This window comes from Sorex araneus, chromosome 5 (genome assembly GCF_027595985.1).
Source record: "Sorex araneus isolate mSorAra2 chromosome 5, mSorAra2.pri, whole genome shotgun sequence".
Taxonomy (NCBI): Eukaryota; Metazoa; Chordata; class Mammalia; order Eulipotyphla; family Soricidae; genus Sorex; species Sorex araneus.
This window is the reverse complement of record NC_073306.1, coordinates 43,727,620-43,751,436: the sequence shown is the minus strand read 5'-3', so window position 1 is coordinate 43,751,436 and position 23,817 is coordinate 43,727,620. Positions and strand designations below refer to the sequence as shown.

The following is a 23,817-nucleotide window of genomic DNA, read 5'->3' as shown; positions in this document are numbered from 1 at the left end:
CAGGAAAAATTGAGTCACTCTCTTCCAGGAGCATTGCTTTATAGTCTCTGGATCTTGGCCATCTGAGATGACATGGTGCTGGGGGCAGTTTGTGGGTGTGACTGACAAGCTACTGGAAAACTGAGGATCTGGTTGGAGCAGGCCCAGTTCCGATCCGAGTAGGCTTGGACATCTCAGCCACAGGTCCCGCATACCTGGGTTCCTCTGTCAGTTCCTTCATGGGTGAGGTTCATCCGAGTGTGTGGAGAGTGGCCTTGAGCATGGCTGTGGCTGGGTTTTGGAGGTTTTCGGCAGGCCTTAAGGGAGGGAATCAAGGAAGAACATCGGGTGAGGAGATGGCTTACATTCCTGAGAGCATGCTTTACATATTAGAACCCCATCTTCTACCCCTGCCCCAACGGTCTCCTGAGACCTGCTGGGATGAACCTCTGAGCACTGCTGGATGTTGACCCCAAGTTAAAATGAATAAATAAGGAGAATATTATCATGGACCTCCTGAGAACAGGAGGTGTCCAGTGGTGCTAGGCTGAGAGCCACTCCCTGCTGTAAACTCTGGCATGGCCACATCCTGGGCCTTCTGATGTCAGCCAGGCCCCGGGCCCTAAAGCAGTGTTTCTCACCCCAGGACACTATGGTGAAAATTGTGTAAATGAGAGACCACAGCACAAAACTAGGGGCTCAACCGGTAGCACGGAAGGCTACAGGAAGGAAGAAGGTTGCGGAATACCTCTGAAAGCTCACACTTTGGCGGAAGGCAGGATGGACTACCTTCAGCTAGAGGGCCCCAGGAGTCCAGGACCAGCCCCCCAGAAAACGGGTGGGTTCAGGTTCCTCCCAAAGCTGCAGTTCTTTGGGTTTCATTGCACACAGTCTGGTTTTTCTCTCTCTCCAGTCCCAGTCTTTCCCCCCCACACTGTTGCGATGACTGGGGAGGAGGGGTCACATGCACTCTTGGCTGTGGTGCTCACGGAGGGGCTGCACATTCTCTGTCTTTCTCATTTCTTTTTACTGTGCCGCTTGTACACATTCTGGTTAACTGGAGGTTGCCGTGATGCTCACACACAACACTCATGGAGGGCTCTCCTACCTGACTTTCTACTTTTAGTTGAGGTGCTTTTGGGAGGTCATGGGTTTGTTTTGGAGGGGCAGATTTTTGGGTCACACCCAGCAATGCATAGGGTTTACTCCTGGTTCTGCACTCAGGAATTACCCTGGAAGTGTTCAGGGGACCATATGGGATGCCGGAGATTGAACCTGGGTCGGCTGTATGCAAGGCAAACACATCCTAACCACTGTACTATAGCTCTGGCCTGGTCATGTTTTTTTTTTTTTTAGGGGACAGTGGATTTGAGCCACACATGGCTGTGTTCAGGAATTAGCCCTGGCAGTGGCTGGGGGATTAGATGCGGTGTCAGAGATCAAACCTGGGTCAGTGCCATGTTAGGCAAAATGCCGTAACCGCTGTACCCAAGGAGTGGGGGTTCACACACCCCTGTTATGGCTGGTCTTTTTCCGATTCTTTTATTTTTGGTCATATCCAGTGGTTCTTAGGGCCTGCTCTCAGATCTGTGCTCGGGGTCATTCCTGGTGGTGCTTGGGTGTCCATATGGTGCTGGGAATTGAATCTGAACTTCCTACATGCACAACATGTGCTCAACTCATTGTGCTATTTCTCTGGCCTTGGGGTCAGACCTACAGCCCTGGATTTTACGGCTATCAGTCCTTTCTGGTAGACCCATGTTCAGAAAGGATACAGGTCCTGCTTTCTTGGATCCTAGCACAAGGCCTGTGGCTCTTTTCCCTCCCCATGTGACTCTAGCCTGTCTAGAACCAACTTATGGCTCTCTGATCTCTGGCCTTAGTGCTTTGTCTTTTCTAGTGGACCCTCTTCACTGCTATATTACAGTTCACCCCCACTTCTCAATCCCACTTTTTTCTTTTCTTCTTCTTTTTTTTTCGGTTTTTTTTTTTTTGGCTTTTTGGGTCACACCCGTCGATGTACAGGGGTTACTCCTGGCTTATGCACTCAGGAATTACTCCTGGTGGTGCTCAGGGAACTATACGGGATGCTGGGAATGGGACCCAGGTTGGTCGCGTGCAAGGCAAACACCTTACCCGCTGTGCTATCGCTTCAGCCCCTTTTTCCTTATCTTCTTAAGTCCTTCTCTGAATTCTTCGCCTCACCCAAATGCCAAGCTTGGCAGGGACCTCAGTGATCAAAGTCTATACTGCATCTGATGTTGGAGTTCTTGCTCCACCATTACCCAGCTGTGCTCTTATAAAGCCTGTTTGAATATCACAAACAAGTGCTCAACTGTTCCAGACTGCTTGACTCATCTTATTCTCTTTTCTTTTTTTTTTTTTTCTTTTTGGGTCACATCCGGCGATGTACAGGGGTCACTCCTGTCCTTGCACTCAGAAATTACTCCTGGCGGTGCTCAGGGGGCCATATGGGATGCTGGCATTCGAACCCAGGTTGGCCGTGTGCAAGGCAAACACTGTACCCGCTATGCTATCGCTCCAGCCCCACATCTTATACTCTTTTCAAGTTGCTATCAGTACTATTTTGGTTTTTTTTTTTCTTTTTGGATCACACCCGGCAATGCACAGGGGTCACTCTTGGCTCTGCACTTAGGAATTACCCCTGGCGGTGCTCAGGGGACCATATGGGATGTTAGAAATCGAACCTGGGTTGGCCGTGTACGAGGCAAATGCCCTACCCGCTGTGCTACCACTCCAGCCCCACTATCAGTATTTCTCTGGAGACTTTTTTTCTGATGATCACTTCCTGATATTTTAAAAAGTTTGATCACACTTGACTGTGTTTAGGGGCTATTCCTGGCTCTGTACTTGGGAGTGACTCCTGGCAATGCTTTGGGGGGACTATATTTGATTTCTGGGATTGAACCAGGGTTATCTGTGTGCAAGCAAATACCTTATCCTTTGTACTATTTCTCTAGTCTCTGACCTTTATAAAATTAGCCAACCAGGGACCCAGGAAATGATTCAAACTGCTGAAGTACATGCTTTGCCTGCAGAAGGCTCAGAATCCATCCCTGGCACTGCATGTTTTTTTGCTGGGCATGACCCCCAAACGCCAAGGCATAGTACTGCTGTCTGCAGACTAAAAGCAAACCAAAAAATAAAATAAAATAAGCATGCAAAAATAATTTTCAATCAAACATGAGTGGAACTCTAGCTGAGAAGAATTTCTCAAATGCTTTCTCCCTCTTTGTCATTCTTTTAACAGTGGGAGGAAAGTGAATATTTACCCTTTACCTCCCTTGATGTGGTTTAAAGTTCCATACGTAGTTTGCATTTTTATCCATTGTAGATCTGTGTTTGTTTAACTATATGGTTTAACACTTCTGCTCTGGGAAGGCACACTCCCTTGACTTCCGGTACTCATGAGAGATTATGAATATCTTAGTGGGAGAAATATGAGCCAAAAGTAAAGAGGATTATTATTATTATCATTATTACTTTTGTTTTTGGGTCACACCTCCTGAGCTCAGGACTTAATACTGGCTCCACTCAAGATGACTCCTGCAGGGCTGGAGTGATAGCACAGCGGTAGGGCGTTTGCCTTGTACACAACCGACCCGGGTTCGATTCCCAGCATCCCATATGGTCCCCTGAGCACCGCCAGGGGTAATTCCTGAGTGCAGAGTCAGGAGTGACCCCTGTGCATCGCTGTGTGTAACCAAAAAAAAAAAAGGTAACTCCTGGTAGGATTTAGGGGAACCATATGTGGTGCTATCCCAGCACCCAAGTTGGCTCTAGCACCCTTCCCATTATACTATCTTTCTGGCTCAAGAGGATTTTTTTTTATCACTTCCATCCTTCATGTTCTTTTATTTTTGTAGGGGTAGGGATGGGGGTGGGGGTAGGGCCTGTGCTATCTTTCCTGACCTGATCAGTTCCATCCGTCTACTCTCCAAATTGGGATTGTAGATGTTAGAACAGGCAGTAGTATAAGTTTTTCTAAGCAGTCAACTAAGTTACCATTTATGTGAGCTTATGAGAAAGGGATGATAATGCCCATTTGGCAAAAAAAGGAAAAATGAATTTAGAAAAAATGACTTGAGCAAAGTTACCCAGAACCTGGATTTGTTCTTAGGTCTCTGGCTCCAGGGCCTGTCCTGAGACTTTTCATGAGCAGCCTCCACTGAGGAGGGAAGGTCACACTAGCTGTCACACTGGCTGTGTTGGAACACTAAATGCCCGAAACAACTGCATAATGAACAACTTTGTAAATCATGGTTGGTTTGGTTTTTTTTCTCTTTGGGTCACACCCTGCGATGCTCAGGGGTTAGTCCTGACTCTGCACTCGGGAATTACCCCTGGTGGTGCTGGGAATCGAACCCAGGTTGGCCGTGTGCAAGGCAAACGTCCTACTGCTATTGCTCCAGCCCCCCAATCACGGTGTTTTTAATGAAAACAAAAACCTCCACTGAAGGCCAGAGCAATAGTTCAGTGGGTAGGGCACTTCCTTGCACACAGCTGACCTGGGTTCGATTCCCAGCATCCCTTAAGGTTGGCTGAATACTGCCAGGAGTGACCCAAAAAGAAGAGAGACAGAGACAGAGAGACAGACATAGAGAGAGAGACAGAGACAGAGAGAAAGAGAGACAGAGAGAGAAACTCTAAAAAAAATGAAAGAAAAGTGGCTGTAGCTATAGTACAGCGAGTAGGGTACTTGCCTTGCAACTTCTGTCCCCAGCAGCCCATGTGATTCCCCGAACACTGCCAGGAGTAATTCCTGAACACAGAGCCGGGAATAAGCCTTGAGCACTGCCGAGTATGGCCTAAAAACAAAACAAAACAAAATAAATATAAAATCCACTGCTTCCCACTTTTTTGGGTGCCATGCAGGGAGCGTTGCTGGGGTGGAACCCAGGCCTCTGGCCTGCGAAGCACACGCTCCAGCCTCTGGGCTTTCTCCCTGGCCTTGCGTCCCACTTCTACTTGGTACCAGTTTAGATCAGCAACTGCAGCTCTATTCTGCCCCAGATTATACCGGGCTTCTCTCTAGCTCTCAGTTTCCTCACCTAAGACCAGAGGTTAGACTTGATAGTTTTATGATCTTTGAAGATAGGAGTGTCTGTGCCTCAGTCTTCCACGTACTTAAGTAAACATTTATTAAGAACAAGTTCTGGTTGCTGGGGCATTCAGGAAAATAAAATGCAGTTTCTTTCCTTTTGTTTTTGTTTTTGGATCACAGCTGGCGGTGCTCAGGACTTACTCCTGGCTCTGGACTCAGGAATCATTCCTGGTGGTGCTGGGGACCATATGGGGTGCCGGGGATGGGACCTGGGTCAGCCTTGTGCATTGAAATTGCCTTCCCCACTTACTATCTCTCTTTTTATTATCGGCCCTTTCTTTTTTTGGTTTCTGGCCAGGCCTGGCTGTACTCAGGTCCTCAGGGCTTACCCATGACTCTGTGCCTGGGTACCACTGCTGGCAGGACTCTGGGAACTATATAAGGTGCCAGGAAACGAACACCAGGTAGTCGTATGCAAAGCAAGGGCCCTGTTTGCTTGCCCTATTCTCTGACTCCCTTAAGCATAGTTTCTGATTTTTATGAACCCTCATTCATAAGATGGGTTCATGCAGGGGGTCAAAGATGCAGATAAACTTAAGTACCCAGTACCGATACTGATGTGTAGTCTGAATAAAATGATATCTATCACAGGGCAAGGAGTCGGGGGAGGGGGCAAAGAGTATTCTAGAGTGGGTGATACTCTGAACTTGAAGATTAAGTTCAAATTTAGTAAGTGATATAAAAGACAATTTTCCAAGGCGGGAAACTATGTATGCAGAGGCACAGTGAGAGAACAGTATGGGGTTGGGAAAGGCAAAAGTAGTGAAGCCTTGCTCTTGGTCTCTCTGTCTCTGTCTCTGTCTCTCTCTCTGTGGAGTAGAATAGAAGGAGAAACAGATTGGGTCTTGGTATTAAAGGGTCCTGAATGTCCAGAAAATTTATCTGAGGACTAATGCTTTCTTTTTCTTATTTATTTTTAATTTTTCAGCTGAATCACTGTGAGATAGAGTTACAAAGCTTCATGATTGAGTTTCAGTCATAAGATGATCGAACACCCATCCCTCCACCAGTGTACATTTTCCACCACCAATGTCCCCAGTACCCCTCCCACCCCATCCCCTGCCTCTATGGCAGACAATTTCCTTCTTCTTACTCTCTCTTTGCTTTGGGGCATTATGGTTTGCAATACAGATAATGAGAAGCCATCATGTTTGGTCCTACTTTCAGCACACATCTCCCATCCCAAGCGATCCCTCCAACCGTCATTGACTTCGTGGTCCCTTCTCTATCCCAGCTGCCTTCTCCCCCAGCACAGGAGGCAGGCTTCCAACTGTGGAGCAATCTTCCTGGCCCTTGTCTCTACTGTCCTTGGGTGGGACTAACGTTTTCTAGGTGGTTCTCAGGAGCATCCTTAGGGAAGGAGATTCCCCCAAGGTCTTCAGAGGGAGCACCCTCATATGTTGCAGGCAGAACAACTCCGCTTCTACCTGCTCTTGTCTAGAGGGTTCTGCTTGGTTTCATCTGACAAAGTTTCCACTGCTAAAACAAGCAAGCAAACAAAAAAAGTGACCGCCAATGGGGCCGCTGGAAGGTTTTCTGCTGGAGAGAAGTGGAGAGAAACCTACCTCTGCAGGAGACAGACTTTCCGTGTGGGCTGGAGTTGGGGCAGGGCCCCGGGTTTTGCTTAATTTAGGGGAAGAGGCTTTTCTTCAGCTGCTGCCTGGACTGGAGAGGGGGCATTGTGATTAGGAGCCAGGGCGCACGCTTCTCTGATAGGGGAACATTTAACTTTAGGTCTCCGGTGGGGTTTGGAGAAGAGTGAGCTCTCTAAGAGGTAGTCTCCAACCTGGGGGCGGGTAGGGGGAGAGGAAGGGGAGCAGGCAGGAAGTGGGCAACTTCTAACAAAGGTGCCTGTGGCGGTTTGCCCAGCCCAGGTGGGAGGGGCGGGGCCTAGGACTGGGGTGGGGGTGTTTGTGTCACTTAACTTGCGACCTGGGGACTCCAAGGGAAGGAGTTTTGAGCTTATCTGTGGCTAGTGAATGGGGGGCTGACAACCTTAGGTACTTTGGGGATGCCCAGGGCAAGGCCCTAGGATGCCTGATTCGGGAGGTGCCGACCGTGGGGAAAGCCCTTAGCGCCCTCTCTGTTCACCCAGGGACCATGGGCTGTAGTTGCAGCTCAAACCCTGACGATGACTGGATGGAAAACATCGACGTCTGTGAGAACTGCCATTACCCCATAGTCCCGCTGGACGGCAAGGCCACGGTAAGAGGCGCTCCGAGGCTGTGTGAGGGAACCGCGCAGCATCCACAACCGAGGAGAAAGAAAGAAGGGCTTTGAAATACCACTCGGGCATTTCACCCTGGACGGGAGAACAGGAAAGGTGGCTCAGAGAGGGGAGAGAACGCTCCGAAGGTCACACAGCAAGTAGTTGCAGTCTCGGGGGTAACACCCAGCCTGCCAGAGAAGTGGAGAGCTGGCCAGGGGTAGGGAAGCAGGGATGGGATCCAGGTTCCTCTCTCACCCTCCTCTCCTCTTCCATCCTACAGCTGCCTTTGCGGAATGGCTCTGATGTGCGCGATGCACTGGTCACCTACGAGGGCTCCGACCCCCCGGCCTCCCCTCTACAAGGTGACCTCTAACAGCTCTTCGCAAGATCAGGCCTGTGGCCAGGTGGCCATTGGTCTCTGTCCCCTTACCACAACCCTCTAGCCTGTCCAGCCCTCTCTTGCTCCTGCCCTCTTACTCCTATGCCCAAACCCCCCCTCCGCCCCCCACTCCCCGCCGGCTCAATCCAGGCTTGTTCTCCCTGATGCCATCTGTCACTCATTCCAGACAACCTGGTGGTCGCCCTGCACAGCTACGAGCCCTCCCACGACGGAGACCTGGGCTTCGAGATGGGAGAAAAGCTCCGAATATTGGAGCAGTGAGTGACAACCACCGCCTCCCCTCCCCCCATCACACAGCTCTGCGGTGCAGGAGTGTGTGAACAAGAGGGGTTCCCCACCCCAGCACTTGCCTGCGGGTGCCCTTGAAACAGAGGGGGCGGGGGTGCTGGTGGGGCTTCACCCGCCTCTCTGAGAGGGTTTCCAGCTCAGGGCAAGGCTCAGCAATCCGCCCTGACTATATTACCGCTGTCTCACAGGAACGGGGAGTGGTGGAAGGCACAGTCCCTGACCACCGGCCAGGAAGGTTTCATCCCGTTTAACTTCGTGGCCAAAGCGAACAGCCTGGAACCCGAACCGTGAGTGGGGACCCGTCATGGAGATGGGTGGGAGCAGATCTAGGAACCCCGGCAGAGAGTGGGAGCTAGAGGTGGTGGTGAAAGCTTAAGGGTGATGAAAGCTTAACGGCTCAAAGGCTTTCATTATTGCCTTGCGCAGCTGGTTTTTCAAGAGCCTGAGTCGCAAGGATGCGGAGAGGCAGCTCCTGGCACCCGGGAACACGCACGGATCCTTCCTGATCCGTGAGAGTGAGAGCACTGCAGGTGAGGCCCTGGGTGGTTCCGGGGGCGGGGCCACATCAGAGGGCGGGGCTTCGGGTCATCTTGGGGGGCGCGGCCCTGGACCACGCGGGGTCCGGGGTCTCTGGACCTTCCTGGAGGCCTGAACGCACCAGCTGGGCGCCGGCCTCTCCTTCCTTTCCTTCCCACTTGCTCCGCCCTTCACTATCCCAGGCTCATTTTCACTGTCGGTGCGGGACTTCGACCAGAACCAGGGAGAGGTGGTGAAACATTACAAGATCCGAAACCTGGACAGCGGCGGCTTCTACATCTCCCCCCGCATCACTTTCCCCGGCCTGCACGAGCTGGTTCGCCATTACACGAGTGAGCCCGGCAGGACCCCCTGGGCCGTGCCCCCGTCTCGGTGCCCTGCCAGCCCCGGGGTGCCCTCCCTTCCCCGGCCGCAGTGGGCGAGGCGCTGAGCCCGCTCGTCCACAGCCCCGAGAGCGGGCCTGAGTGGCGGGGGGCCCGGGGGGCTCCCTTACTAACAGTCGCGTACCGCCCTTCTTGTCCTCGCAGACACCGCGGACGGGCTGTGCACGCGCTTGAGCCGCCCCTGCCAGACCCAGAAGCCCCAGAAACCTTGGTGGGAAGATGAGTGGGAGGTTCCCCGGGAGACGCTGAAGCTGGTGGAGCGGCTCGGGGCTGGCCAGTTCGGGGAGGTGTGGATGGGTGAGTGAGGGTGTCTAGGGCTTCCGGGCCGGGGTGGGGGGTGCGGGGTGGGCAGGCGGGGAGGCGTCTGCTGAGTGCCGCGACAACGCCTTGGTCCAGGGTAGCGGCCGGTGTAGGGCGCGAGGTCCCGAATGACACCCCTAACCCCTCCACGCTCCAGGGTACTACAATGGGCACAGGAAGGTGGCGGTGAAGAGCCTGAAGCAAGGCAGCATGTCCCCCGACGCCTTCCTGGCCGAGGCCAACCTCATGAAACAGCTGCAGCACCCGCGGCTGGTCCGCCTCTACGCGGTGGTCACTCAGGAGCCCATCTACATCATCACGGAGTACATGGAGAACGGTGGGCACCGCCGCCGAGTGCGGCCGCTGGGGGCGCTGCCGCGCGCTCGGCCTCCGCAGAGGCGGGAGGAGACGTGGCTTTGCGTTTAACCTTGCTCAGCTAGGAGGGTTCCCAGGGTCCTCCTGGGTTCCCCCTCAAACCGGCCGTGCCATTGGCCGTGTTCAAAGCCGCGCCACGATCTCAGTGGATGGGTGGATTTCTGGTCTCATTTGTCTCTTCTACTCCTGCGCTAAGGGGGGAGGGGAGTTAAACCCTACAGCTTTATTTTTCCCTACTGGGTGAGCCCCACTCCATCCCTTGGCTCACCGTTGGACTAAGTGAGAGCTCCAGGAAAGTGTAGAAGTTTCTCAATTCATGGACCAGAGAGATAGTATAGCGGTAGGGCACCTGCTTTGCATGTGGCTGACCCAGGTTCAACCTCAGCACCTCATATGGACTCCCCAGCCTACTAGCAGTGATCCCTGAGCGTAGAGCCAGGAGTAAGCCCTGAGCATTGTTCGGTATGGCCCAATCTTTCACCCCTCCCATCCCCCAGGTTTCTAAATTCAGTTTTGGCATCAATTGCTTCAGTGGCACAGGTTAATTCCCCGACCCACCTCTGGTACTCAGTTCCACTATGTGCAACAGGAAAATCTAAATAAGCTCACCCAGAAATAGTATCGAGCAATCACCAAGGGATTTGATTTGCTTAACTATTCTAGCCTCACCATTGGGTTACCTTGGACTAATCACTTTGCTTCTTTCTGCCATGATTTCTTCATGTTCAATGGTGGTGAATAATATAAGAGTAACTCTCTTAGAGGGTCTTTGTTAGGATAAAAGAGTTAGGACACTCTGCCAATACACTCAATAACTTCGTTGACATGTGTTTCTGATTCCTTGGGAGTTAAAATTCTGTCCCGCCTTCAGGAAGGGGAAAGCCATTACTTGGCTAATGGGATCTGGAAACGGTAAATGGGTTTTATTATGTAGGTTGATTTCAGTTGTTAAGTTGCTTGGGGTTCTGTGTGGAGGATTCTGAGACGCATTGAAAACAGGTCCTGGGACTGATTAACAGCATCTGCCACGGACATGATGGAAGAATGTCAGTGTATGACCGCATAGTTGCTGTGTCTGGGGAGAACTTTGATGACAAATTCAGTATTTATAGTGGGGACACCCAGGTTGCTGTCATTCTTTTGGGTTGCTGTCATTTCTTGCACACAGTTTTGATCTCTTGAGAAGAAACAGCTGTCACGAGCTTCGTGCCAGCAACTCCCATTCTTGGTGTTCTACTTGTCATTCTCCACTACCAGAGAGGTAGTTCCTTGAGGACGAGGCCCAGGCCCCTCCTTCCCACTTAGCACATTCAGCACACATTTATTGCGGCTTACTTGGGGCTAGGCAGAGGGCGCCTGGAGAGACAAAGCAAGGTTCCTGCTGGCAGGGAAATCTGGTTTCAGTTATGGGCAATGTTTATGCCATAGGAAAGTTCCAGTGTATCAAAGGAATGTAGATAATGATTCAGCTTATTAGGCTTGATAGAGAGGTTTCCTAGAAATAGTTTAGCTGGGTCATGGACGAAAAGTAGATTTTTTAGTAACAGAGTTGGGACAAAAACAGACTTTGTTATGAGAGCCCAGTGAAAAAGTTTCAAAATTATCTAGGGTGGGTGGAGTGAAAGAGGCAGGAGTGGGGGGATGGGTAGAAACTATTGTGCTTTGGGTGCCGTATCCCACTTGTTGCCTGAGGCTTACCAACCACTGCAAGCATGCCCTGGACAGTTTCCCTAGAGAAGACCTTCGTGTACCCCTGGTATCCTCACTCTGAGCAAGCATTCCTCCATCTTCAGCTTACTCTCCCCTGCCACCAATCAGACACCACTTCTAGATCCCCAGGTAGTAGGGAAGGGTCTGGAAGCTTCTCCCTGTGCAAACTGGAGTCAGCCATTCTAACTTCTGTCCACAGGGAGCCTGGTGGATTTTCTCAAGACCTCCTCAGGCATCAAGCTGACCATCAACAAACTCTTGGACATGGCAGCCCAAGTAAGGAAACAGGGGTGCACCTGGGCCCGGGCACAGTCCAACTGGGGTGAGGGTATGTGGCTAAGATGACTGACCTGTGTCTGGTCTGAAGATTGCAGAGGGCATGGCCTTCATTGAAGAGCGAAATTACATCCACCGTGACCTGAGGGCTGCCAACATCCTGGTGTCTGACACCCTCAGCTGCAAGATCGCAGACTTTGGCCTCGCACGCCTCATTGAGGACAATGAGTACACAGCCAGGGAAGGTGGGTTTGGGCTCTCAGGGAAGACGGGAATCAGCAGGATCTGACCAAGCAGATTCAGGTGACCTCACTCTCCCTCCTGCCAGGGGCCAAGTTTCCCATTAAGTGGACAGCACCAGAAGCCATCAACTACGGGACATTCACCATCAAGTCGGATGTCTGGTCCTTCGGGATCCTGCTCACAGAGATTGTCACCCATGGCCGCATTCCTTATCCAGGTCAGATCCCCACTGAAATGGTGATAAGGAAGGGCAGTAAATCCATCTCTTTCCACTCCTTTCCAGGCTCAGAATCGGAAACTTCTCCTCCTTCCTTGGGCAGATCTGAGTTTAGCTTTCGCAAGCAGATGCCACATCTGCCAGGGCTGGTCTCTGTCCCTGTAGAGAGAGCTCTCTGCCCTCCAGTACTCCCAGATCTTTTCCTTACTTTGGACACAGACTAGTAGGATAAGGAGCATCTGGCCCAGGAGGGCAGAGGCCTGTCTTTAATCACCCAAATTGCCACAAGGCTAACTTTCTGTGTGGTCTTCATCAGCTCATTTCTTCTTTCCTCATCTGTAAAATATAAGGTTAGAAAAGCACTTGGGGAGGGGAAGGGTAGAGTGGTAGTAGAGCTGGTAGGGTACTTGCTTTGCATGTAGCCAACTCTGCTTCTATTTCCAGCATCCCATATAGTTCTCTAAGCACCACTCCTGAACTTCATTAGGGGTCTCCCACAATTTTTTTCTTTTTGGGTCACACCCAGCAATGATCAGGGGTCACTCCTGGCTCTGCACTCAGGAATTACTCCTGGCGAGGCTTGGGGGACCATATGGGATGCCGGGGATTGAAGCCGGGTCAGCCACATGCAAGGCAAACACCCTACCCCTGTATTATCGCTCTGGCCTCCACAAATTAAAAAAGAAGAATAATAAAAGGACTTATGGACTGGAGAGATGATGCAGTTGGTAGGGCACTTGCTTTGTATGCGGCCAACTCAGATTCCATGCCTGGCACCTTGTATGGAGTGAGTCCACCAGGAGTGATCCCTGATCCAGTCCTGAGTACTGTCTGGAGTAGGCAAAGAAAAAATAAAAATAAAGAGAGATGGGGAGAGAGAGAGAGAGAGAGAGAGAGAGAGAGAGAGAGAGAGAGAGAGAGAGAGAGAGAGAGAGAGAGAGGGCTTTTAATGATACTAAGCACTAATGAGGTTTAATTATTATTAGTGTTATTATTGTTATTTTGTTTTTTTTGGGGGGCCTCCTCAGCAGTGCTGTGGGGGCTACCAGGGCGATACTTGGTGGTGCTTTGGGATGATGGGTGATGCCAGGGCTTGGACCTTGGGTCCCAGCTCTCTTTCAGCCATTTCTCTGGCTCTCTGGCAGAAAATAATAGTAAATAATTATAGTAAAAAATGATAGTAAATAATAATTATTATCTTGTCTTGGGAGGGAATCAAACCCAGGGCCTCTCACATACAAAGCAAATGCTCTTCCACAGGTTATATCCTTGGCCCCTCAGATTATGGTATTAATGATTGCTTTGGGTAATTTTTTTTAATTGAGTCACTAAGAGATATGCATAAGAGATATGCAGTTACAAAGTTGTTCATGATTGGGTTTATGTCTTTAAAAAAAATAAAAGAGAGTCCAGAGGATGGAGCAATAGCACAGCAGGTAGGGCATGGCCTACCCGGGTTCGATTCCCAGCATCCCATATGGTTCCCCAAGCACTTCCAGGAGTGATTCCTGAGTGCAGAGCCAGGAGTAACCCCTGAGCATTGCTGGGTGTGACCCACAAAGCAAAAATAAAAATAAAATAGCATAAAAGAGGGGCCAGAGTGATAATATAGCAGGTAGGGTGCTTGTCTTGCATGTGGTTGCCCTAGTTTGATCCCTGGAACCAGGCATGACTCCTCAAGCCTTCCAAGGAGTGATCTCTGAGCTCAGGAACTCAGAATATTCCAGTCTGGGCTGGAGTGATAGTACAGCATTAGCCTTGCACATGCCAATCCAGTCTTGATCCCGGAGCACTTCCAGGAGTAATTCCTGAGTGTAGAGCCAGGAGTAAGACCTGAGCACCACTGGGCATGGCCCAAAATAGATAACTAAGTAGAGAAAAAGAGAAGGGTAGAGCGAGAGTATAGTGGCCTTGGACACAGCCAGATTTGATCCTTGCATCCCTGGAACCTCCAAAACTCTTCCAGGAGTGGTGCCTGAGGGTAGAGTAAGGAGTAAGCCCTGAGCATCACCAAGTGTGCCCCCCACACCCATCCACCCCCCACTAGGAAAAAAAAAGGCAAGAGAGAGAGGAACAGGCAGGAGCACATGCTTTGCATGTGGAAGGCCTGGGTTAATTTCCCCAAGCACATCGGGAGTGACCATCAAGCTAGGAGTAGTCACAGAGTACCACTAGGTATTCCCTTCCACCCCCCAAAAAGAAAAAAACCCCAAAACAAAACAAGTAAGAGAGACATGTAAATAACTCATTCACCATTCCCACCCACCCATAATCTCCTGGACAAAGTCTCTCTTTTTTTTTTTTTTTTGGTTTTTGGATCAGACCCAGTAATGCTCAGGGATGATTACTCCTGGCTCTGTACTCAGGAGTTATAATTCTGGTGCTGCTTGTGGGAAGTCAGGGATTGAACCTGGGCCGCCTCATGCAAGGCAAATGCCCTACCCGCTGTACTATTGCTCTGGCCCTGGACAAAGTTCTTTACCATTGAATTTAGCCAAGACCAGAATGGAATTGTTTTTTTTTTTTGGGGGGGGCCACACCTGGTAGTGTTCAGGGTTCCTCCTAGGTCTACACTCAGGAATTACTCCTGGCAGTGCTCCGGGGACCATACAGGATATCAGAGATCAAATCTGGGTCAGCATGTGCAAGGCTAATGCTGTACTTTCACTCCAGCCCAGGCTAGGAATATTTTGAAAGGAACTTGCTAGGCAACTCTGAGGCGAGGAAGTGGAAACCAAAGACAGGTAGGGAGGGAGGAGCTGAATGGTGGATTTGCAGAAATTTCCCACATCCACGGGGCAATGAGTAAAAACTTGCTCCTGGGAAGGTGAAGGCACCTTCCAATCAGGAGAGAGCCCAAAGGATTTCTCTGCTTGGCCCTGTCACAGAGCCCAGACACCGCTGAGGCTAGTCAAGCTGTGTACCAAGGGTCCTTACTGCCCCTCCACTGTACCCACAGAGGCAAGCCCATGAAGGGTCTCTCTATTAGAAGAAAAAGGACAGTGAAAGCCTAATGATAAATTGCGACTGACATCTGGCTTCGGGGTCAGGGAGACAATGGGGAGTAATGGGAAAACTCACATCTGCTCTAGCAGATGTTTGCCATTAACACAGGGGGCACTAATAATCAGGGCTTTGGGGTTGGTGGGGTTTTTTGGGGTTTTTTTTTTTTTGAGAGAAAAACCAGAACTTGGAGTTTTAGGAAAACACACTATTGTCTGAAGCCTTGGAGATAATTCAAAGGTTTGTGGTGCATGCCTGAAAGTCAGTGGTTTCTGGGTTTGTTCTTCAGAGTTTCTTGACCTCTCTAGCACCACTGGATGTAGCTCTCTGCACCCCTGGGGAGGCCCCCACCGAAGGGGAGAAAAAGCATCCATTTTTCAGCTATTAGTGATTATTGATTGATTAAAAATTAAAAAGATAGTATTTAGAGTTTGGGAGTGTAGCTCGAGTGAAAGAACACATGTTTTGCATGTGTAAGGTCCTGAGTACAATCTCTAGCACCCCAAACCCGTTCCCTTTCCCTGGCCCAGCACTGCCAAGTATGTGAGTACCACACTAGTGTGGAAGAAAGAAAGGGAGGAAGGGAGGGAGGGAGTGTCTTGCACATAAAAGACCTGGGCTTGATTCCCAGGCATGTCCTGAACACCACCAAGAGTGGCCCAAAAACAAAAAGAAAGGAAGGAAGGAAGGAAGGAAGGAAAGAAGGAAGGAAGGAAGGAAGGAAGGAAGGAAGGAAGGAAGGAAGGAAGGAAGGAAGGAAGGAAGGGGAAAAGGGGGAAGGGAGGGAGGGAGGGAAAGGGAGAGGGAGGGAGGAGGGAGGATGGAAGGAAGGAAGGGAGGAGAGAAGGAAGGAGGGAGGGAAGGAAGGAAGGAGGGAGGGAAGGAAGGAAGGGAGGAGAGAGGGAAGGAAGGAAGGGAGGAGAGAGGGAAGGAAGGAAGGGAGGAGAGAGGGAAGGAAGGAAGGAAGGAAGGAAGGAAGGAAGGAAGGAAGGAAGGAAGGAAGGAAGGAAGGAAGGAAGGAAGGAAGGGAGGGAGGGAGGGAGGGAGGGAGGGAGGGGGGAGGGAGGACATTATGGAAACCAAAACAAAGTAGGTCTCTGGGTTGTCTTTAGTCCGAGGCCGCTATGGATTTGCACCCTTGACTCTAGCCCTGGGTGAATCTAGCTCCCCCCCATCTGTGTCCTCCAATGTTTGAGTTTGGAATGTGGCTTCTACTACTGGACGTTCCCAGGAGCAAGGCTGAGGGAAAAGGCTCGCCATTGATAAGCCTCCTGTCCCAGGCACTGCGGAGTAAAAGCTTCTTGTTTTGGAGGCTGGAGTGGTTGTACAGCAGGTAGGGTATTTGCCTTGCCTGCAGCCAGGTTCAACCTGGCATCCCATATGTTCCCCCGAGCACTGCCAGGAGTAACTCCTAAGTGCAGAGCCAGGAGTAAGCCCTGTGCATCTCTGGGTGTAACTCAAAACCAGGACCCTTGAAAGATGGTCTTTGGGGATGCCTGTCAGGGTCTCCTCTCAGGCGCCAGAAGGAGGAACCGAGGCCACCTGAGTTAGAAACATAATTCTTTTTTTTTTTTTTTCCGGGGATGTGTGTGTTACATTCAGTAGCACTCAGGGCTTACCCCAGCTCTCTGCTCAGGGATCACTCCTGGCAGTGCTCAAGGGCCCGTCTAGGGTGTTGAGCATCAAGCCTGGGTCAGTGTGCGTCTATACTATTGTCATGACTCCCAGAAACACTTCTGCCACAAATGACCTGTTCTTTAAAACAGCTTCTCTCTGACTCCACATGCTTGCAAACTGCCAGGGGCCAGGATAGAGCAGAGGGAGGACACTGATCTAGAGATAATTTTATTGGGCTCACAATAAGGCCCGTTTCTCCCCTAGTAGATTGTGCCTTGCTGGGAACAATGTCCAATGAGCTTCTTGATGTAGCTCATGTGCCTGTTTGATCTGAGGCTGGAGAAACCTCATCACAGCCCATGCCGAGGCTGCCCATCCTGCCCTGGGCCCTGCCCATTCCTTCCTTTTCCACCAAATGGTAGTGTTAGGACCAGAGAAGTATTACAAGGGAAAGGCACTTGCTTTGCTGTCAGATGACCCCAGTTGGATCACTTGCAATGTGTATGGTCCACAAACACTTCCAGGAATAACCCCTGAGCACAAAGCTAGGAGTAAGAATTGAGCAGCTGCTGGGTGTGCCCCTTCCCCCAGCAGAAATAAAACTGTCCTTTTTGTTTGTTTTATTTTGAGGCCACATCGGTGGTGCTCCAGGCTTAATCCTGGCTCTGCATTCAGGGATCACTTCTTGCAGGGCTCAGGGGACCATACAGGATGCCAGGGATTGACCGCAGGTCTGTCTGCATGCAAGGCAAGAGCCCTATCTGCTGTATTATTGCTTTGGCTCCATACTACCACCATTTTTTATTTTTTAAATTTATTCTATCATTATTATATAATTTTGGAGTTGTATTCAAGGACTACTCCAGACTCTACTTGGGGACTTCTCGTGACAATGCTGGGGGACTATATGGTGCTGGCAATCAAACTGGGATCTGTTGCATGCAAGGCAAGTGCCTTTCCTTAAGCCCTGTACTATCTCTGGCCACTAGACTTGTTATTTTTGTTGTTTGCTTCTTCATTTTTTGGACCACATCTGACTATGCTCAGGGCTTACTTTCTGGCTTTGCATTCAGGAATTATTCTGGTGATGCTAGGGGTACCATATGGGATACTAGGGATCAAACCTGGGTTGGCCGCATGCAAGGCAAATGCCCTACCTGCTGTGCTACTGTTGCAGCCCCTAGACTTGGTGGGTTTTTGTTTGTATGTTTGTTTGTTTTTATGCCTTGTTTTATTCAGTCTTCATAACAACTCAGTGAGCTAGGGGCTACTATTCATTCAATTTTCCAGGTGAGGAAACAGAGGTTCAACAAGGCGACATGGCTAACCCAAGTTCTCTCAGCCAATGTGTGCGCTGCTTGAAGTATGCTGAGAATCGAGTATCCCAGCCATAGCAGACATTCCGAGTGGCCTGACATTTAGCAGGGACCCATTAGCGGTTGACCATCTTGATTGACTCACCATCAATCAGGAGCAAGATATTTTGGGGAATGTTGCTCATACCGTGCTAGCTGCTAAGGACTGTGATCATCACCCCTGGCTCCATGCTCCCACGGTCTGGAGCCTTAATGTCATCTCTCTCACCCCCCTCTAGGGATGACTAATCCTGAAGTGATTCAGAATCTAGAACGTGGCTACCGAATGGTGAAACCTGACAACTGCCCAGAAGAGCTGTACAAATTGATGATGCTGTGCTGGAAAGAGCGCCCAGAGGAACGGCCGACCTTTGACTATCTGCGCAGTGTGCTGGAGGACTTCTTCACGGCCACGGAGGGCCAGTACCAGCCCCAGCCCTGAGAGAGGCCTGGCGGGCTGGCCTGAGCCCTCTCCCATCTAGCAGACATCGTGGTGGTGGTGGTGGTGGTGGTGGTGGTGTGTGTGTGTGTGTGTGTGTGTGTGTGTGCGCGCGCGCACGTGCGCACGTGTGCGTGTGTGTGTGTGTGTGTGTGTGTGTGTGAAATTCTTGTGCCATACTCTTATGGCTTATGCACATCATAGACTCTGTGTTGGCTCCTGCCTGCATGTGACACCCACCTCACATGTCTCCTAGGTGGGTTTTGTACGTATGGGCTCTGCACATGTATCTTACACAAATGTGGCTGATACTTGTCTCGGACAGTTGTCTTCTCTGGGTCCTCCCACTTCCTGAGAATTCCAGAGAGAAGAGAGAGGTGTGTGACTGACATCTTCTGCCCATCCCCTTTTCCTTTTTCCCAGGTCATCCAAACGCTCATTGAGAACACGGGCCTTATCTAATACCTCTGTGTGCTCCTCCTAGTGCCTGGCACATAGTAAGAGCTCAATAAACGTTTATGAATGACAGGTGTACATGTCTCTGTTTCCCATTTCCATTTCTTGCCATTGGGAGGGGGTAAGGGATATCAAAGCGATTGTAAAAAAATACAAGCGTGAGTGAGAAAGGGTCATGTGTGTCCACGGACTCTTGGGGCGGCGCTCTCTCTCTCTCTCTCTCTCTCTCTCTCTCTGTCTCTCTCTCTGTCTCTCTCTCTCTCTCTCTCTCTCTCTTTCTCTCTCCCCACTTGCGTTCGGTGCTCTTGAGCCGCTGTGTGTGAACCGGATTGGGATGGCTCCTCCTTTGTGCTCTGCTTCTGTGTGTGCCACTGTGCTCTCTTCTATCTGTCTCTCTATCTCTGACTCTGTCTCAGTAGTCTCTCCTCTGATCTCTTCCAACCTCTCTCTGTCTCTGTCGTCTCTCCTCTGGTCTCTTCCAATCTCTCTACCAATCTCCCTTCTGATCTCTCTTCTTCCGATCTCTCTCTCCGGAACCCTTCTGCTTCTCTCTCTGGATCCCCCTCTGATCTTACAGTCTTAGTTTATATTGCAATACATAGGGTGGTGATACAAAGGTGGGTTGAACATTAACAAATGAACAAATAGAGGTAAGGCCACTCCTCCAGGAGATTAACTCAAGGATAAAATCTCATCTGAAGACATTACTCCAGATTATTAGGAGATGGTTTAAGGGCGGGATCCCATCCAGGGTGTGTTGCTTTCTTCTGTCCTCAGCCAGTAATCCACCTAAATTGTTATAGTAAATTTACTTCTAATATTTCTAGCAATATCATTCTATATGAGCACAGTAAGAGATATATCAAACTTAAAATTTGGTTCTTCCTTGTAAAAAACTAAGGCTTGCTGACAGGCGCATGCACTCGAGGGCTCTCCGGGCAGCTCTGTCTCACCGCCCACGTTCGGTGCCCCGGAACCGCTTTGTGTGCTGTCGGTCGAGGGCAGGTGACGGAAGGAAGAAGGCCAAACTGGTTGCTCGATCAGTTTATTTCATTCTCTCCGCTTCTCTCCCGGCTCTGGATCTCTCTCTGGATCTCTGGATCTGGCCCCTGTGGATCTGGCCCCCAACCCACTCTTACAGCCTAGTTAAATCTCCCCAGCACGAGGGGTTTGGGGCGTACACATAGGGTTGGTCACCATCAATAGGGTTGAGGTTCCTTTCCCTCAGGGGATGCTTCTCCTAGGACTTAATTCTCTTTCAGCAGGAGGATCCACCCAAGGGCGGAGTCCCATGAATGTGTTTCTCTTCTCCTCAGCCTGCAAACATATAAGAATTCATAATATTAATAATTTTGTATGGACACATTAAGAGATGCGTTAAAGCTTATAGAATTGCTTTCCTGGGGCCATCTCAATCTCAGACTACAGTGCTCAGGCCAGATCAGTCTTTCCTATCCCTAGCAGGGTCCTAGTCTCATCATTACTTTTGGATCATGACAGCATTTGTCTATGATCAAAGCTCTTAACTTATAGTTAAGAATTAGGCACTTTGGCCAGGCCCATCTCGATGCCAGGGTAGCACATAATTCACCGCTTGCCCTGGATCCGTCCCGTCCCTCGTCGGGACCCTGCTTTTAGGGTGCTAGGAACTGAGGGCAACTGAGGCTTAAGTGGAGAAAGCAGATGCCCGGGAGGGAATAATATTCGGGGCCAATTAAATCCCAAGTTACAAAAGCATAATATTGTCTTCTCGTGTCCATACAAAAAGGACATTGCTTTAAAGTAAATTATTCAAAAGGCACAAGAAGAGGAGAAAGGCAATATTAACTTATATAATATAAATTCAGTATCCTAGGAAGGTCTGACCTTCCAAATTAGCAGAGTCAGATTAAGGGAAAGCTGCAGATTAACTGTTTTGGGGAAGAGAGCATAGAGAAGTGATTATAGCTAAACAAAGGGATGGGAGAGATTTGGGAACACCTTGATGGGTGAGACTGGGGTAAGCCTAGACTCCGGGGAAAACTGGGACAAGCTACTTGTGGCAGGGGGGGAGAGGACAAAGTAATGTCATCCTACACTTCCTGAGGACATCTCACTATATATTCCAAACCACAGTCCTCAGGCCAGCTTAGTCTTCCTAATCCCAGCAGGGTCCTAGTCTCGTCGTTACTTTTGGATTATGACAGCATTTGTCCAATGACCATGCTCTCAACTTATAGTTGAGTATTGTGGTGCTTCAGCCTGACCCATTTCGATGCCAGGGTAGCTCACAGCTTACCCTGGGTCCATTCCGTCCTTGGTCAGGACCCTGCTTTTGGGATGCTAGGAACTAAAGGCAACTGAGTCAAGAAAGCAGATGCCTGGTGGTGCTTGGGAGGTCATATGGAATGCCAGGGATTGAATCCAGGTCGGTCACATGCAAGGCAAACACCCTACCTGCTATAGTTCTGGCCTCATAACATTCCCATCTTAAAAGAAATGCATTTTTTCTTTGTTTGCTTGTTTCTTTTTGGGTCCCACCCAGTGGAGCTCTGGCTAGGTCGCCCTGGTAGTATCCAGGAACCATAGAGGTAGCTTAGGGCTCTTGCTTGTGAAGGATGTGCTCCAGTCCTTTCTTCCATCTCCCACCCAAGGAATTGTATTTATTTACTTTTTGGGGGGCGGGGGGTAGGCACATCTGGCTGTGCTTAGGGGTCATGTCTGGCTCTGTGCTCGGAAATCACTCCTGGCAGTGTTCTGGGGATAATACGAAGTGGTGGAGATGGAACTCAGGTCAGCCATATTTTAGGCAAGCCTTCCTCTCTGTACTCTCTCTCCAGCCCCTATCTATTTTATTATATTTTTATGGGAGGGACTTGAACCATATTAACCTGTGCTCATGGCTTACTTATGACTCTTATGCTTAGGGATCACTTCTGGTGGTGCTCACAGGACCCTATGTGGTGCTAAGAATCAGTCCCAGGTCAACCACATGCAAGGCAAGTGCCCTACCCATTGTATGGCATGCTACAAGGTGATGAGTGCTAAGAGAAAATAAAGCAGTGCAAGAGGAATTAGAAGTGTCCTGTTTAGGGGCTAGAGTGATAGCACAGCGGGTAGGGCGTTTGCCTTGCACGTGGCAGACCCGGGTTCGGTTTCCGGCATCCCATATGGTTCCCCAACACTGCCAGGAGTAATTCCTGAGTGCAGTCAGGAGTGATCCCTGAGCATCACTGGGTGTGACCCAAAAATCAAACAAACAAACAAACAGAAGTGTCCTGTTTAGAGGAGATCTCAATTACATTTTTATTTTAGAAGCTGGAGAGTTAGTGGGATAAGGCACTTGCCTTGCATTGTTTTGTTTTGGGGCCACACCCAGTGATGCTCAGGGGTTACTCCTGGCTCTGCACTCTGAAATTACTTCTGATGGTGCTCATCCCAACCACATGGAATGCCAGGGATCGAACCCAGGTCGGCTGTGTGCAAGGCAACTGTCCTACCTGTTGTATTATTGCTCCAGCCTCTAAAGCAATTTTAAAAGAAGATATTTAGTTAATTGAGTGATTTGTTTATGGATTTACAGCACACCTGGCAGTGTTCAGGGACTATTTCTGGCTCTAACCACTTTCTCCAGTACCCCAAAACTAGAGTTTTAGGGAGCTGGAGACAAAGTGCAGGAAATAAGGTGCTTGCCTTTCATTGTGCAGATCCTGGTTTGAATCCCTGCTACCACATATGATCCCCCTAGCACTGCCAGAGATCACTTCTGAACCCAGAGCCATAGCCAAATGTGGCCCAACCCATTCCCTTCAATACATAAATAAATGTGGCTTTTTTTGGGGGGGTGGCCACACCTGGCAGTGTTCAGGACTTATTCCTAGCTCTGCATTCAGGGATCACTTATGGCAAGCTCAATGGACCATATGGGAATTGAACTCAATTTGCTGTGTGCAAAGTAAGCCTAACCCTATGTACTATCTCTCTTTTAGTTTTAATTTTATGTTTGGGCCAATCCTGACAGCACTCAGGGACACTGTTGGATAACATTGGTTTGTCCTTGCTCCTCCCACGGGGAGCTTTAGGTTTATTGAGTTACTCCTATCACAGGCTCCCGACACACCCAATTCCATCAGGCACTAATGATCCTATGTTGCTTTTCTCTTTCCTCTATGTCCTTTGCAAGGTTTAGCAAAGTCCTTTTTTTTATACAGACTCAGGAAGACAGCTGATGTTATGCTTTTGTAACATGGGAGTTAATTAACTCTGAATAATATTTACTCCTGGGCATCCATCATATTTACTTAACTTAAACCTCAGTTGCCTTTACTTCCTAACACCCCCAAAAGGAGCGTCCTGGCAAGAGACAAGGATGGACCCAGGGCAAGCAGTAAGCTACCCAGGCATCGAAAATGACAAACTAAGCGTCATAAGAAGTATAATAAGTAAGAGCACAGTCATGGAACAAACTCTGTCATGACCCAAAAAGAAGTAACTGAATAAGGACCCTGCTGGGGTTAGGAAAGACTAGCCTGACCTGAGAACTGTAGTCTGGTATGAATAGAGAGATGTCCCCAGGAAGAGCCACTCTTTTAGCTTGTGTATCTCTTACCGTGCTCATACAAAATGACTAAAAATAAGTGGATTACTAGCTAGGGAAAGGGGAAAGCAATACACCCTTGTTGGAATCCCACCCTTGAAAGGATTTCCTAGTAATCTAGAGTGCTGAACCCCCAGATGAGATTTTGTCCCTGAGTTAATCTCCGAGAAGAACTTCCCCTGAAGAAGGGGCTTTACATCTGTTTGTTGTTATGACAATGTTCAACCCCACCTCTGTCTACCCCCACCCGTCACGATTTCTACATAACTATGCTATAAGAGAGAAGTAGGGGAGCGGAGAAATAAATGGCCTGTTCCTTCATCCCCTGT

General features: G+C 49.7%; 1 protein-coding gene across 1 annotated transcript in view; it reads left to right on the top strand.

The window, feature by feature from the left end:
- LCK (LCK proto-oncogene, Src family tyrosine kinase) overlaps positions 1 to 18,459 on the top strand; it is a 33,392-nt gene extending 14,933 nt beyond the window's left edge. The window contains exons 2-13 of the mRNA XM_004603565.2: positions 7,200 to 7,309; positions 7,594 to 7,675; positions 7,880 to 7,970; positions 8,190 to 8,288; positions 8,428 to 8,531; positions 8,721 to 8,870; positions 9,066 to 9,218; positions 9,379 to 9,558; positions 11,506 to 11,582; positions 11,674 to 11,827; positions 11,911 to 12,042; positions 18,257 to 18,459. Coding sequence (XP_004603622.1) covers positions 7,205 to 7,309; positions 7,594 to 7,675; positions 7,880 to 7,970; positions 8,190 to 8,288; positions 8,428 to 8,531; positions 8,721 to 8,870; positions 9,066 to 9,218; positions 9,379 to 9,558; positions 11,506 to 11,582; positions 11,674 to 11,827; positions 11,911 to 12,042; positions 18,257 to 18,459 — 1,530 coding nt within the window. The 5' untranslated portion in view covers positions 7,200 to 7,204. The remainder of the gene's footprint in view (positions 1 to 7,199; positions 7,310 to 7,593; positions 7,676 to 7,879; positions 7,971 to 8,189; positions 8,289 to 8,427; positions 8,532 to 8,720; positions 8,871 to 9,065; positions 9,219 to 9,378; positions 9,559 to 11,505; positions 11,583 to 11,673; positions 11,828 to 11,910; positions 12,043 to 18,256) is intronic.
- The last annotated feature ends 5,358 nt before the right edge of the window (positions 18,460 to 23,817 follow it).